The 16,044-nt window shown below is 51.0% G+C and overlaps 2 protein-coding genes across 3 annotated transcripts in view; both read left to right on the top strand.

Annotated features, from left to right (window-relative positions):
- The window catches only part of GNB5 (G protein subunit beta 5), a 29,877-nt gene extending 21,530 nt beyond the window's left edge, over positions 1–8,347 (top strand). The window contains exons 9-13 of one of the 2 annotated variants that reach the window (XM_040601014.1): positions 1,876–1,967; positions 2,089–2,137; positions 4,646–4,742; positions 5,752–5,918; positions 6,234–8,347. In XM_040601014.1, coding sequence (XP_040456948.1) covers positions 1,876–1,967; positions 2,089–2,137; positions 4,646–4,742; positions 5,752–5,918; positions 6,234–6,245 — 417 coding nt within the window. In that variant the 3' untranslated portion in view covers positions 6,246–8,347. Of the gene's footprint in view, positions 1–478; positions 758–1,875; positions 1,968–2,088; positions 2,138–4,645; positions 4,743–5,751; positions 5,919–6,233 lie in introns of those variants that run through there. The other variant, XM_040601015.1, reaches the window with a different exon arrangement.
- Positions 8,348–10,852: 2,505 nt separating this feature from the next.
- On the top strand, positions 10,853–13,816 carry BCL2L10 (BCL2 like 10). Its single transcript, XM_040601016.1, has 2 exons — positions 10,853–11,357; positions 12,649–13,816. The coding sequence occupies exons 1-2, from the start codon at positions 10,956–10,958 to the stop codon at positions 12,778–12,780; spliced, it is 534 nt and encodes a 177-aa protein (XP_040456950.1). The 5' UTR covers positions 10,853–10,955; the 3' UTR covers positions 12,781–13,816.
- Positions 13,817–16,044: the final 2,228 nt, after the last annotated feature.

The following is a 16,044-nucleotide window of genomic DNA, read 5'->3' as shown; positions in this document are numbered from 1 at the left end:
CTTGCTTCCCAGAAAGGATAGATTTGTTCTCCCTGGGAACAGCTCAGCTTATTATAGGGCAAGGAATCGCAAGCAGCTATGGTACTGCTAAGAGAATATGTCATACTTGTGTTGATGTTAGCAGCTTGGGCATGTCTGTGCTTACAGGGACTCGCTTAATTCGTCACATGCAAAAACCACTTCAGTGCAGATCTGTCTTGTATCATGTCAATGCAGGTATAGCCAAAACAGGGCAGCCTGAAGGTATGATGGTGTCGAGAGACTCGCTGTATATTGTGCCTAAGTAATGCAGTAACCTTGAGCTGGAATGGGCGATGCCAGTACATCAGCGTGTGGACTGGGTGCCATTACATTTAACGAATTAACTGGAAATCCCAGCCCTCCTGGGGGAGCCCAGTGGGCTGCTGTGCTCAGTGCCCTCTGAGCGCTGCTCCTTGGGGCGAGTGGGATAGCACTCAGGGGGCCCGTCTCTCCGCAGGTGGTTGCTGGTTTCTCCTTCAAAACCTTAGGAGTCAAAGCACCAGCTTGTCAGATTGGTCTTGCCCCCAAACTCCCAGAGAGGTCAGTAAGAACAGTGCACATGGAAGCAATACAGAGGGCTGGGCTTGGGCTGTGGTGGGGCTTGAGAGGGAAATATGCTGAGTCCAAAATGTTCCCTATCCTGTTTGGTTTCCCTTGTGCAGAAACCACAAAGTTTCACCAACAACCAAATTTGGTACAAAAGGAACATTACCTCTTTTAAATAATTACATCATTAGTAAAAAATAATTTTCACAAGAGAATTAAAAAAAAAATAAAGAAAAAAGATGTGAATTGTGAGGAGACTTTAATTTGATTAGCAATCGTATTTGCTTAAAAATAAATAACACGTGTGGCACGGACTGCTGGGCAGGACGCGCTCACTCGGCAGAAGCAGCCGCCGCCTGGCTCGCCCTGTGCTTCCACACAGCCCCATAGAGGCCGACACCCCCCCAGCACCGGGCCCACCTACAGCCTGCCCCTCAGCAGGGTCGTATTCATTCAAATCTCCCATCACTCTTAAGATCCCGCATTCTTTTTCCTGTCACCGTGATTGTGACAGCAGTGAGACACCACAGCTGAGAGCGTTGCCCTGTGGGCATGAGATGGTTCCTGCCCCGAGGATGCTGCAGTCTGCGTAGGCTGAGCCCCTTGCCCAAAGCACTCAGGGTGCTGAGCACCTCACAGCCAGCACCGTGTGTCAAATATCTTTTTGGAGCACAGCTTGGAAGGGCAGGTTAGAACTTGACAATGAGATGAAACGCTGTTATGCTTCTTTTAACATCCCAGCCACACCATCGAGCACGTGGGTGCAGAGCCACGGCAGGGGTTAACTCTGGTAGGAGGTTGGGAACCCTCTGGATGCACTTATTTCATTTTCTATTTCAGTGCCTGCGAAGAATTAGTTATAAAACTTTAAATGTTGGGTATTAATTTTTTATATTGGGCACATTAAGCGGTAAGGGAATGAGTCAGTTATGCAGCTCTGGCATGGTGGGGCTGCAGACACAGGTAGGGCAGCAGTACAAGTGGAGCAGGGCTGGGAGTGGCGGTCAGTGTGGGACTGCCTGTGCAAACACCCCACGTCTGTCTGCACCCCACGGTGCTGCACGGCAGCGCTATGTCCGTGCTGGTCTGCGGCACCACTGAGGCTGCAGCCTTCATGGCATACCCTGCTCCTAACTGCGGCTGCACCAGGTTTGGGGCTACCAGCTACGGAAGCTGCTTTGCTGGCTAAATTCCCTCAGAGCTGTGATGTTCAGGGCCTTTGAATGTAGCTGGGCTTGATGACTCGGGCACGTGAGGGACGAGTGTCCCCGTTTGCACAGCTGTAGTGAGCCTTTTTGTCTTTATTAGGGATGTGACAAGAAAGCCATGGTTTGGGATATGCGGTCTGGTCAGTGCATCCAGTCATTCGAAACCCACGATTCAGATATCAACAGTGTCAGGTCAGTATGTTTCTGGGAGAGAACACATTTGCGATGTTGAGCAATGCGCCGGTTCTATTTTTGCCGTCTGACCTCATCCAAGTAATGTAATGTGTTCTGGTCTTTTTTTACTCATGCACAGATACTACCCAAGTGGAGATGCTTTTGCCTCTGGTTCAGACGATGCCACGGTATGTTAATTCAGCAAAGTTTTCCTAAAACACTAGGTCACATCCATGGAGGACTTTAGGTGACTGAACTGGGCCTGTGACACCAAAACTGCAGAAATAATAATGCTATAGTGTAATATAATATATATAAAATATATAATACTGTAGGGAAAAATCTAGTAATACTATGTAGGTTACCTCTGCAAACTTCTCTACATGAGGTACTGTCCAAACACTCATTTCAGATTTTCTATGTTCTGAAGTTTCATGATCAAAAAGTAGTTGTCTTACTGGAAGAGCTTTGGTTTCATGTAGTTGTTGGTCACAACATGAGAGGAACCGGATGAAACGCTGCAGCTTGTGTCAGGAGCAGCGGCACAGTGCAAGGGCACGAAGGGAGCCTGTACATGAGCGCGCACATCCCAGCAAGCAGAGGGGCTGTGGGCTCAGCAGGGAGCTGGGCAGACTGGTCAGCTGGCCTCTGCAGCCCTGTGCATCCCGAGAGCACAGCCCCGAGGCGGCCTTGGCCACGTGCATGTCTTCCCTGTCAGACCAACTCACTGCCAGCCGTCCTCGCTGTGATGAGTCACCACATCCTAGATGATACAATAGCTCTTACTGGATCTTTCTTATCTGTGAGCAAGCTGCTAGGAGGGGCGCAGTATGTACTGATGGCTGATTTGGGTCAGCACATTGTATGCAAAGTGCCACTTACCTCCTGGTGCCTTTGGGCCCCTGCGTGGTTGGTGCTGGTGGCTCTTGCTGCAGCTGGCGGGTCCCCATGGGGGACCAGGCTCTGCTGTACCACAGCCCTGCAGGGACCGAGCTGGCAGTGGAGTGCAGCTCGAGAGCGGACGTTTGGGAGGCACCTGGCACCTTGTTCCTCCTGTTTATTCAAACATCACACCGAGCTGCAGGAGGGTGAAGATTCTTTCTAAAGTACTCTGCCCTCAGAGCATGTTTTGACTCTGCTCCAATACCAGATAAACTCAATAGAAACATTCCCTTTGTCTTCACTGGGTGTGGAGACCTTCCAAGGCTCTTCTGGAGAGCGTGTACACTGCTTTTCAGTCTTAAAAGCTGCGATTATAAATTAATACCTCTAGCTCTGTGGTAAGCCTATTCAGATGCAGTGCTGTGAGCACTTGAGATGCTGACAGAGTGAGATGGAGAAATTGTCCATCATTAAATTCCGATGAGAGCACTCTCTTTTTATGCCCAGCACCACAGGCTGTGGGCTTTTGTGCTCATTAATTTGTTTGATGGGGTTTTTCCTCTCTTAACTGTTCCTGACACCCCCGACTTGAACAGAAGAACGGGAAATTCCATCTCTGCACTTTTGACAGAGGTTTTGGCAGTTTTCAACTACTTAATTCTTTAAATGAAGAGGTTGGTGTTTTCAGGGTTGCGGACTGATACACTGACTGGTATCTTTGACCTGATCTATATACTTAGGGATTTCAAGGAACAGATAATCCTGATGGTCTGGAGGGAAGCCATAAAAACACGCTCACATGGCAGCGCTGTCACCTGCGGCAACCTCAATTCTCTGTCAGAACAGTCTGATGAAATTATTCATCAGCGTGGAGGAGCACTGGGAGACCTGAGCCTGGCAGCTCCCCACTGCCCTGCTAACAAAACAGCCTCTCCTTTATGTGCTGGCTGGAATACCAGCCATTTTTCATTAGTAAAGTCTTAATATTAGCAAACCCATCTGCCCACTGTTTGCTTAAACTTAACTTACTGAGAAGGGTTTTCAGTTCAGGTGGTTTCAGAAGCGCAGTTAGATTTCAGGGCTAACAAGCTGCCTTTCTGCATGGCAGTGAAGTCCGATCTGTCTATACATTATTTCCATGTTAAACAAGCCGAAGTATGCCAGCAAATGATAAAACCAGGAAGTGCACATTGGAGAGGTGATTGGGGATTTTCCACAAGAAAAGAAAACCAAAGATTTGTACAAAAATGTATTGTTTCACTTGAATTATTTTCAGATAGTGTTTTACTGGGAGCAGGGGCTACAGCTAGGCTTCCCTGTGCCCAGGGACTGAGCATCGTGCCACGTGGTCCGTGTTCTTAAAGGTGACTAGAGATTTCATCCTCTGCCCCCCAGACTCGTGCTGTGGCTAAACTGCTGTCTTTAGAGACTCCCTCCCCGTGCACCTCCCCAGCAGCGGGATGCCCTAACCCGCAGGAAAGCACAGTAGGGAAGCAAAAGGGCGGTGGGACTTCCAGTGGGTAGCCACGGTGCAAAGCCCGCCGCTCATCTCTTTATAGGAGGACAGCCAGGAGGCTTAGAGAAATGGTTTGGAAAAGCAAGTTCTTCCCCTGTGTTGCTGAGATCCCTGTCAGACTCCACCGTCCCCCCTGTTAAAGCAGGCAGACATAGCAGGAGGGAAGAAGCCAAGCAGCTGCTTCCTATGATGCCAGTTAGGCTGTGGTCCTTCCCACTCCCATTTTTTCAATGAAATATAGTAGCTGTTGACTCCAGCCTTTACTGAGGCATGTGTGTTGGTTTTGCTTTAATCCTAGTGTCGTTTATATGACCTTCGTGCAGACAGAGAAGTAGCAATTTATTCCAAAGAGAGCATCATTTTTGGAGCATCCAGCGTGGACTTCTCCCTCAGTGGTGAGACCTGAACTTCGGGGGTTATCTTAGTGTTGGGATTTGAGGGGAACTGTAAAATGTTGCCAGTTTCATTTGATAAAGGATTTGTTATAGAAAATAATACTGAGTACCAAAAGAAACATTTAATGCATGGAAACCTTTTTTTGCATCTGCAAAAATAATTACTCTTTAAATAACTTAGCTGGCTACTGCTTCGTTGTAGCAATGAAAAGTATTTTCCTGGCCCTACTGAAGGCAGGAAATATTTTGCCATTAACTACAGCTGGGCTAGAATTTCACAATAACGATTAAAAACATTTCAAAGGAAACATGAAATGTAACTAGACTATTAAGCGCACTTACATAAATAGTTTTTAAAAGGATAATAAATGATTAATAGATAGTAAAAGTATGTTAGAGGAGCATGAAGACAGAAACACTACAGACCTAGGGACAGGAGCTCGAGTCTTCTTTTTCCTGCCCCAGCAAAAATGCAGAGCTCCTCCAGTGACCCTGTGTGGGGATGAGTGGTTGGTGGACTGCCCTCCCCCTGGGACAGAGGCAAATGTCTCTGTCATGGTCACAAGCACCACAGCTTGTCCCGTTGGGGACAATGAATCACTTTGCAAATTGTCTACTAATCATTCCACCATTTGTATTCAACTTCTTGCAAAATATTATTACCCTGGTTAGCTGTTGAAGTGCTCTTAAGTCCGTTGTGATTTGGAGTCATCTCCCATCTCTAACGACCAAACAAATTCTATACAATTTAACTCAATTTTAGCTACGTTTTTGACTAATAAATTTAAATTGGTTCAGCATCTGGTGTGGGTAGCTCAGCAGTGGAGCGGGCATGTCTCGCAGGGGCACAGCTAGTCTGAGGCCAGGGCTTGCTGGTGCAGAGGGTGGCGCGGGGAAGCCGGGCTGTGGCTACCCGGTGGTGATGGATGCCCTGCGGATGGCCCCTGCTGCCATCAAGATGTTTACCTGCCTAAGACCTCACTTTGTAAAAATCTGATTCTCTTTGTAGGTCGCCTGCTGTTTGCAGGCTATAATGATTACACCATAAATGTCTGGGATGTGCTGAAAGGGTCCCGTGTATCCATTCTGTTTGGACATGAAAACCGTGTCAGCACTTTGCGGGTCTCTCCTGATGGGACAGCGTTCTGCTCGGGCTCCTGGGACCACACTCTCCGAGTAAGTGCTGGTAACACCTACTTTGACTTCTTTCTTTCTTTGATTGTTTAAAAAAAAGGGGGTGAGGGGGAAGGGCTGTAACAGGACAATTGACACTAGAGGGAGGATACAAAACTGCAGTGTAAAACACCAGAAAATTCAAATTTAAAAAATCCCCACAAAGTGCTAGCAGAACTGTTAAGTTTTAAAGTTATGGTTAAATGACATCATTGCTGCTGATACTCCGTGCCACTGATCCGACTGCCTTGCCAAATTTTAATTAAATGTTGGAAAGAATAGTCAGTGTCATAAACAATTGTTCAACTCTCTCTGCAGATCTGGGCTTGACCTGAGATCCTGTGTGCAGAATCAAATGGAGACTGAAACCCTGGACTACAAAAACTGCATTACAAAAGCCACCCCTCAAAATCAAGTATTTGCTACACTACAAAAGAGTGACACTGAACCCACAGATTAACACAGCTAGGTAGAAAATGTAATCTGCTTGAACACATAGCAAACATCAACTTGTAGTAAAATGAAACGGTTTTAATTCTGTTTTGAAGGTATCTTCTTTTATTAGGACTAGATAATTATAAAGGGACTTTCCTCTGAAGTCACCTGTATCATAAAATTTGGTATTTCAGTCCACATTATGTATTTATTTGCATGAATTTAGTTAATTTTTGAAGTTAAAAAAAAGAAAGAAAAATATTCCTGATTTTATCAGGATGTAGCATAAGACTTTGAAAACATTCCGTGGTAGTGCATTGAATTTTGGTGTTGAAAAGTGGAAGGAAAACCAATTCTGATACTTGATGATGGCATTATGGATGAGTGAACCTTGGTAGTCTGTAGAAGAGCAAAGGACCTACTGTGAAGGTTCTGGCTGTTGTCATAAAAATGTATTTTTTGTACAGAAAAGGAAACCTTTCAATCCCTGTTTTTTCCTGCTGTCTTTTTAGATAGAAGTAAGTATTTCATCTCTTGTTATCTGAATATGAAGAATCTAAATAGATACAAACTGATAAATTGCAAAGAGGAAGGTTTAAAAAACATGATTTACATAATCATGAGGTAATACTTAACCAGTAGTTTCTTAGAAATTTTTAATTGTATCACTTGGTGAGTGAATTTTCTTTTACTTAAAGGAATACTACACGCTAAGCGCTAAGGGATACTGCACGCTAAGCACAGTTATACTGATGGTCAAATCTTTTCCAAGTCGGTCGTAGTCATTCTATGATCATGTGTCTTATTTGCATTTTGAGCAGTTCATACCACTTGAGCAGGGCAGCGTTGCTTAAATGTGCACTAAGGCAGTACGTGCCCATTTTAAGGTCCTCCTGTGATGTCAGGGCAGGGTAAGTTCATGCAAGTGCAGGTCAAATGTTACAAGCCAAACCGTAGAGTCCTTACTCCAACAGTAATCTCCCACTGGTGTGGACACACGTCATAGCTGGACCTGAGAAGGAATAACACTGAGTTGTTGAAAACCTGCTGTGAGCCATGGTCCTGCCAGCGTTTGATACCTTGCTCACCAGAGCGCACGAGCCCCTCCGATCCCGGAGCCACCAGGTTTCGGGGAAGTAGCAGAGCCAGCCACTTTGCTGGCAGCACCGGCCCTCTGTGTGAGCATGGTAACGCAATACAAACCGGCAGCACTACCCCTGTGCAGAGCTGATGCTGTAGAATGAAGATTTAATCAGGTAAAGATGAGATACAGTTAGTTGTAGAACTATTGGGAAATTATATCTGCATTTATGCATTGAAAACTATTGAGACTAATTGTGTCACCTCTGCTCGTACTGACAGGTACCGAGTCTAACCTGAGCAGGAGCATGTAGGAAGCAAAGTGCTGGAGTAGCGCTGGGGGCTTGCATGGCCTGGCTTTTGAAATCCAGGTGGGGAGAGACATCTCTGAAAAGATCAAAGATGTAGTTGAAGTAAGAGAAAACAAGCTCACTGGAGTGGGCTTGATCACAAGCTCAGTGATCACTGGAGTCAGCTGTTCACATAAGTTTGGTGATAATAGCCTCGTTCTGTTTGGAAGTGGGATTTTTTTGTGCTTCTTGTGTTAGAAACAGAGTCTCCTCATTCATGAAAACATTAGGTTCCATGAATCCACAACCAGCTGACCTAGGACACTGACATTTGTGTCAGCCTTCCATCCCTAATGAAATAGTTCAGCAGTTTTCACTTGGAAAAGTAAATTCTGATGCTTTGCAATATTTGTGGCAAACTATCCCTGTAACAAGCTGAATGCACTATGGAAATGTCGTGTAGAGCTCACTGTGCAATATTGAGTCAATACACTGTACACATTTGATCAAAAGATTAATATTAATGTCGAGATAGTATTTATTGCTAAGATATTTGTTTCAAACATACTACGTTGTGTTGATACTTATGAATGGCCTAAATACAATAAATTGTATTTTACATATTGAGAACATGATCTAGTAGTTTTTCCCATCAGTTAGCTACTTGTAATGGTAGCTGTATTTTCTGGGGTTTTGGCATTTACTTTTTGCACCATACAGTTTCTCAGATCATTTGTCTTGAAAAAATCTAGGGCGAAATCCAGATCTACCAGAAAATTTCTGCTGGAATATCTTCTGGAAATACATAAGGTGAGCCACAGTGAGCAATCCTGAAACTCCATCTGAGCTCCTTCTGCATTCAGGTTGCATTTTCCTGCTCAGAAGGATCACAGCTAATGTGGTGTTTTCTTTCCAGATCCTGATCACCATACCCAGGAACACACTGGAAAATGTGGAGTATGTGTTTTGTGGGAGCGTGGGATTCTCCTCGTCTTGCAGTGAGGCACCAGTGAAAGCTGGGCACAGAAACACTGCTGAGGGCTCGGGCTGTCGCTCTTTGGGTAAAAGAGATTTGCAGATCGCCTGGAGAGGCAGCAGTTCAGCTTCAAGCCTTATCAGTAGAGGAGAACTGTGGTGGGGTCAGCTGTCCTCTCTGCTGTAGGGTAGGCTTTGTGGTCAGCGTGAAGGTGGTTGGCGAAAGTGCTCACTTTAGACACTGAAAAAGCACCTCCTTAATTGAGGCACATTGTTTCATTTCGTTTCCTCTGAGGGGCTGGGGAAAGTGCTGAGCCAGCTTGTTCTGAGTGACATCAGTGCCCAAACCATCAGCAGTTCCAGTGAGAATGAGGCTGACGCCGCATCTTGCACTTCTGTTCTTGCAGGGAGAAATCGCGTGGTTCCTGCCCTCCAAGGCCACTGCCGGTGGACTCGTAAATTGGGCCGCGTGGACTTGGCACCTGAGAAAATCCCCTTTTTGTTCCTAGATGTAACGGTGAAAGCCGTGAGCCGGGTGGGCCTCAACTTCCCATCATACAAAGGAAGACAGAGGAACAGGGCACTGAAGTGTCAGTTGTATTTCTGACCCACTAAGGGCTGGCCAGGGAGGCTTTGGAAAAGCCAGTGTTTGGAGACACACACCCCCTCCCCGCTTTGGTCTGCCAAGCTGTTTGTGTCTCGGGAACACCTCTGTGGCTTTGCTGCAGGAGAGGTTTTAACCTGCATCTCATCCTTTCCCCAGCGTGGCCCAGCCTCGGGGAGCAGCCGTGCAGCTCTGGATGTGGCAGCGAAGCAGCAGCAGCACATCCCAGGGCCCCAGCACCATCCTACCTTCCTGACCCACTCCGCAGCTCCGGCCGGGAGGTGAAGGAAAAGCAGCCCTGAAAGGTTGCGCCAGCGGGCTATAACCAGGTTAAACGTATGGAGCACGGGGGAGCTATAGCTGGGCAAAGTCACTATCAGACAGCTCCGTCCTGTTAAACAAAAATGCTATATAAACAGGAAGGGTGGAAAAGGATACTGCTGGAAAAAGAGCAGCCTCTCCCTCTTGCTCTCCTGCTGTGAGGAATGCAATAGGAAATTCCTGCTCCAGGATTAACAATCGTTAAGAAAAACTAGTTAAAAAAGCATGTGTGTAAAGCACTGGTGAGAAGTAAAGATATAATTCCAGCTACCGCTCCAGCACATAAACACAGACTGGTTTTCCCCGCTTGGAAAACAAAACAAAAGCCAAATATGGGGATGTAAAGCTAAATTTGCCTTGGGAATGACTCTAAGAGGTCCGGCCAATTCTCGATAGTGATCTGAGAAGTTGCAATAGGATTTACTCCAGCCATCTATTTTTAGATGTTCTAATGGGGACATAAAATGGAGATGGAGAGCTGACACTCCATCAAGGCAAAGTGGAGCCGAGTGGCCCCGTGCCGGCATGGTGGGCACCTTGAGCCCGTTGTGTGATGCGAGGCGGGAGCAAGCACCCATCCCAAGCAGCCGCAGCAGTGCCAGCATGGTGACAACGCAGTCAGGACCACAGTTCGGTTCATGCCAGGCCATCGCCTGGTCCTCACCCGCGAGGCAGCGCTGGGCGGGGGGCAGGGAGCAGGCGGCGGGTGTAGCTGTGTCAGGCCCCCCACGCACCTCGGGGTGGTATCGACGGGAGCTGATGGCAGCCCACGGCACTGGCGGCTGGGCTGCAGGGACATGCCGGGCGGGGGTGGTGCGGGGTGCTGTGCCAGCGGCCTTCTCGGCCATTTCACTTCACACAGCACTGCCGGAGGGCCCAGCCCTCGCACCATCAAGGTCTGATCCTGCATTTTGCCCGCACCCATCAATGAGCAGATGCCGCTGCACGCGCCGGGCACGCACGCAGCGCACGGGCGCCGCAGCCCAAGCACACCCGGCGCCCCGGCCGTGCCAAGGACGCGGGTCAGGCCGCCGCGCCGGGACAGGGCGGGCACCGCACGGTGCAGCAGCCGGGGCCGCCGCCGGCCGCGCAGGGGCACCCACCGCCCCCGGCAGCGCGGCCAGACCGCCAGGGCCGCAGCGCCGCCTCCCCCCGGCCCGGCCCGGCCCCGCTCCCCGCGCCCGGCCCCGCCCCGGAGGAGGGGAGCGCTCCCGGCGTCCCGGGGCGGGCCGGGCCGGGCTGGGCTGGGCCGGGCCGGGCCGGGCGGAGGGGCCGCCCCGCCTCTTAGTCGCGGCAGCTGCTGCTGCGGGGCCGTAGCAGCCGTGGGCCGCCGCCATGCCGGGCTCGCTGAAGGAGGAGACGGCGCTGCTGCTGGAGGACTACTTCCAGCACCGGGGCGGCGGCGCCGCGCTGCCCCCCAGCCCCACGGCGGCCACGCTGCGGCGGGCGGCGGCCGAGCTGGAGCGGCGGGAGCGGCCCTTCTTCCGCTCCTGCGCGCCGCTGGCGCGGGCCGAGCCGCGGGAGGCGGCGGCGCTGCTGGCGCGGGTGGCGGCGCAGCTGGAGGCCGACGGCGGCCTCAGCTGGGGCCGGCTGCTGGCGCTGGTGGTCTTCGCCGGCACGCTGGCCGCCGCGCTGGCCGAGCGGGGCTGCGGCGACGGGCCGCGCTGCCTGGCCGCCGCGCTGGCCGCCTACCTGGCCGAGGAGCGGGGCGAGTGGCTGGAGGCGCACGGCGGATGGGTGAGCGAGGACGGGCGGCGGGTCGGGGGGCGCGGCCCGGGGAGGCCGAGGGCGGGGGGAGCCGGCAGCCGGCCCGGGGTGGTGCCGGGGGGCCCGGCCCGAGCCGCGGCACTGCCCAGGGGCGCTGCGGCGGGGTGGGGGGACGGGGTCCGCGCCGCCGGGAGCGGGGCCGCGCCGGGCCGCCTGCCGGGGACTCGGGGCAGCGCCCGCCGGCAGCCGGCTTGGGCCGCCCGCAGCCCCCGAGCCGCGGCGGGCGCCGGGCCGCCTCCCGGCCAGCCGCAGCCCGCGGGGTCCGTGGAGCGGCCCGGGCCTTCCCCGGGGGCCGGCGGGGGCGGGGGGCAGGCGCGGGCCGTGCCGCCGGGCCGGGGCGGGGGGCTGGCGGCGGGCGGGGGCTGCCGGGGCCGGGGCGGCCGCGGGTCCCTGCCCCGGGCTGCGCTGGGGGCCGGGGCTGCGCATCCCGCCCGGCGCTGTGGCCCTGCCCGAGCCGTCCCGCGGTGCTGCGCTTTCCCGTTTTCGGTCCTAGTGGAATATTTGCTGTCAGGACAAAAAAGCACTAAAAATAGGGGGGGGGGGGGGGGAGCTGCAGGTTTCGTTGGCTTTTCCAGGGTCCTGGGTTTTCCAGTGATCACAAGCCTGGCTGCACGGCACGGCGGGCTTGGCAAAATCCCTGCGCCTGTTCGCACAAATTAAAGCATAAGGAACAAAGTTCCGGAAGAAATTAAGAGTATAACTTGTTTACATAGACATCTGCGGAGCAGAGTTCAAAGGCGACCATCTGGAGCCACGCCGCTGATCGCGGCACACGCTCTGGGCTCCGTGCGGTGCCCACCCGGCCATGTGCCACCAGCCCCACACACACCCACCCACCCACCCGGGCCGGCCTCCGGCTCCTGGCTGTCCCACGGAAACTTGCATATCCTGTGTTTCACATGTTTTCTGAAGCTTGGATGAGGGGGAACAATGCTGGCAGCTCCCATCACAAGCGCGGCTAATAGGGGTGACTGGCATGTAACGGCACGCCGAGCAGCGTGGCAGCAAGTCTGCGACCGTCGGCAGAGCAAAGTGTCCCAACGCTTGGAGCTGCTGCTTTCGGCCGCCTCGTGCAGCAGCTCTGGCAAAGCGTTTCTGTGTGCCCAAGGCAGCGGGCTTAGGCTTTCAAGATTAAATTAGATACATCTGCAGCTGACAAACATGCTGGGAGTGTGACCCAAACTACGGTCAAAGACCTGATAAAAGAAACCTGGTTCATTGTAAGCTGAGCAACTCAATGTCCTTTCTCTTGCTTTTCTAGGATGGCTTCTGTCGCTTCTTCGGCAGACACGGCTCCCAGCCGGCCGACCAGAGCAGCACCATAAGCAATGCAATCATGGCCGCAGCGGGGTTCGGAATAGCAGGATTGGCTTTTCTCTTGGTGGTGCGGTAGGCTGGTGGATGGATCTTGCCATGGGAAAGTACTCTCAAAAACCTGACAATTTACCAGATTTCACTCTATTTTCTATAGAACAGATCCTCTAAAAGAAGAAGTTTATATTTTTAAACTGGCTTGGAAAATTGTCTCACCAAATCCTTGGCTATAAACTGCTTTACTCGCTACCCAGTAACAGCACAAACAAACGTGTACTAAACCACCATTTGTGCATGTTCAAAACCTTCCATCTCCAAAACATCCTCTGGACTTTCTTTTTGAAGGTATAACCTAAACTTTAGCATGGTTCATGTACTGTAACTTCTGAGTGCTTGATGTTATACTAGGAAAACGTTACAGTGGACTTGCTACTAAACCCTCTGTTTGAGACTTCTTATTTAGGTGGAGGCAAGCCCTCAAACCTGCCTTCCATTAATACTGTAAAGTGCGCGAACGTTGACTGTGATTTAACATGGTTTATGGCTTCAAATGCGGTGCACAGCACTTGTTACCGAAAGGCAACTTGTTGGTTGATTTAGAGCAATTAGTGCCTGTGATGCGAGAGGCATTAGGGCTTAATAGAACATAAGGCTGATTTCATGACACTACAGGAAGAGAAGTATTGATACAGGACGGTAATGGCTGCAGTACTGGTCCTTACTGAAAGGAATTTAAATATTAAACCTTAATTGGTATATTGAAATCCAGTGGAGGCTGGAATTTCTCTGGATTTCCTTGACAAAACGAGAATTTCCATATATCTTAATATATTTTTGAAGTATTTATCACTGTATAATACTTGTAGCCATGACATCTTTATTTTTGTTTAAAACTTAATGCTGGTTCTTGTTACTCTAGTGTGTATCAAGCGTTGTCTTGTTTGAGTAATATTTCACTCTATTTTCAACATGCTGTGTATTTCTTTTGATGGTTGTACAAATTGCCTTATGTTTCTGGTAGCTTTTAATAACGTTCCTGGGTTACTCATAGCGTGTACAATTTTACTATGGTGACTTCAAAGGTGAATAAATGTTAAGTATTTTTATTTTAAAAAGAAAACCATAACTTTCTGCTCATTTGATCGGATGGGTGATGGTACTCGGACAGTGAGTGTTTTGGTGGTACCTGGATGCATCAGTTTGTGTTCGCCTTCACGGTGCTTTGGCTGGACATGAGGAGCCGTGCAGCACCAAAGCAGTGGGATCTCCTGGTCTTTGTTGCAGGGGAGTCCTGCAGTCAACACCAGGGCTAAGCCAACCTGAGGGGAAAATCCAGTCCAAAAGGCCCATCTTCACCACTGCAACTGGAAATAACCTGGTGGTTTTGTAGGCCAAAAATTGCCAAACTTTACTGACTTAGCTGGGTACAGACATGCTCCTCCGAGAGCTGCTCCTGCTTGTAGAGAGTGACAGAGCTCTTGTTTCTTCTCTGCCAAGACTTGCTGCTGCCTCTCTCTTTCACACATGCACGCTTTTCTACTGATACCGGAGTGTCTGATACAAGTCATGATGACGACTGAGCAGTAGGTGACGGGAGTTCAGCGTTCTCGAGATTAGTAATGCTGAGCAGCTGTAATTTTTGCTGTAATTTTTGAGAGTGATGGGCTTAACTCTTAAAAAGCAGTCTGGTGCTCCTGCCTCCAAGGCAGACGTTTCTGCGGCTCTGATGCGCATTAAGCAGTGCGAGCTCACTGTTCAGCCTCCCCTCCCCCCGGCTGCCCACCGCTCTGCCCTTCCAGAGGGTACGTCCCTTCGTGGGCAGAGTCCCCAGCGGGCAGCAGGCTTCTCCTTGGGAAAGGTCAGTCTGGCAGCCAGCTCAGCCTGGCTGTGGTTGGCAGCGGCCACCCTGCTTCTCCTTCTGCTGGCCACCGGGTGCTGAGGGAGGCATGCGGCCCCGCGCCGGACAGGGCGGTGTTGTGCTGACTGGCCCCAGATGCGGGGAGAAGGACAAAAAGGGACATTCAGGGATGGCAAGTCCCGCAGAGGTGGGAAGGAGCTGGTGGTCCTCCCCCTTGCGCTGCTCTCTTGGAACAAACGTCTGCTTGTTCTCTGACTTCCAGTTCTCTAAACTCCGGCTTGGCTCCTCTCGGCAAAAGGATTAAGAGCCCACGGAGTGGGTCTGTCATGCTCAGTTCCTCTCTCAAGTTCCCACAGGGATGACGCCAGCTTCTGCGGCAGCTGGATGCTCCCAGGCATCTGCCTCCAGTCCTGGGCAGCTGCGGGGCTGCAGCGCCTGAAACGCTGGCTATGGTGGGAGCGAGCTGCCTGGCGTTCGGAAGCGAAGGTAGTTTCCAAAACATGGGATGCTTAGGAGGTTGTGTGCTGGAAAGCATAGCAAATGACAGGCCAAGAAATGCTCTAAACAGAGGTCAAATGTTGCATGGAAATGTCCTGCCCAGGATCTTACTGCATCTGCACTACTGAGCAGAGCAAAGATGAAATACCAGTATCTTGATTTCCAGTGTAACCTGATGGGGCAGGCCCCACAAGATGAGTAGCGGAGGAGATGTCAGACTGGTTTTTACAGCATGCTCTGGAAAAGAGAAGAAAACGGTCTGGAAATGTCCTTGAATAAAGTCACGTCAGCCTGTAGCATAAACCTGACCCTTCACAAGGTGCAGCTTGGAAGGTGGCTGCCCCTCTTCCTTGGCCTGGGAGAAGCTGGGGGTAGGTTTCTGAGGAGCTAGAAGAACCAGGGGTACTTAGGAAAGATGTAAGGTGGGCTTGGGAGAGTGTCGAGCAGCTCGGCTGTGGAGCAGCAATGCTGTCCGCAGCTTCCTGATGCCTGGAATCAAGCTGCTCCGGTCTGCGCTGGGAGCCCGTGCCCGAGGGTGCCCTGCTGGGCCACCCTGAGAGCACTGGGCACATCCCTGGCTGCCGGAGCCTGTGCAGGGGGGTACCCATCCTGTCCCATCCCAACCTGAGCCATGCTCCCTGACCCGCGCTCCGCGGCTGTGAGGATGCAGGATTGAAAACCAGGGCTTTAACCACTGAAGCCCCCTTGATTTCATGGCAGTTTAGACCAGCTGATGCTTGCATGAGTCTTCCAATTTTATTTTTTTTTTCATGATTTCTTTTTTCCCCAGTTTCAGCCTGACAGTTTGTCTCAATGAAGCCCGGTATTTCAATTGAAAACATGTGCTCATCCTCTTCTGCCTCAGAAAAGGGAAGCAAGGCGCTGCTGTTCCTTTCTCTAAATGCCAAAGGAGTGTAGGCGGTTGAGCACAAGGCTGCGCCTCATCCTCCCGACGGCTTTCAGCTGGCGTGCTCCTGGCGCGGGGAT

Source organism: Falco naumanni, chromosome 7 (assembly GCF_017639655.2).
Source record: "Falco naumanni isolate bFalNau1 chromosome 7, bFalNau1.pat, whole genome shotgun sequence".
In the NCBI taxonomy this organism is placed as follows: Eukaryota; Metazoa; Chordata; class Aves; order Falconiformes; family Falconidae; genus Falco; species Falco naumanni.
Note: the sequence above shows the minus strand (reverse complement) of the source record. Positions and strands in the feature narration are given on the sequence as shown.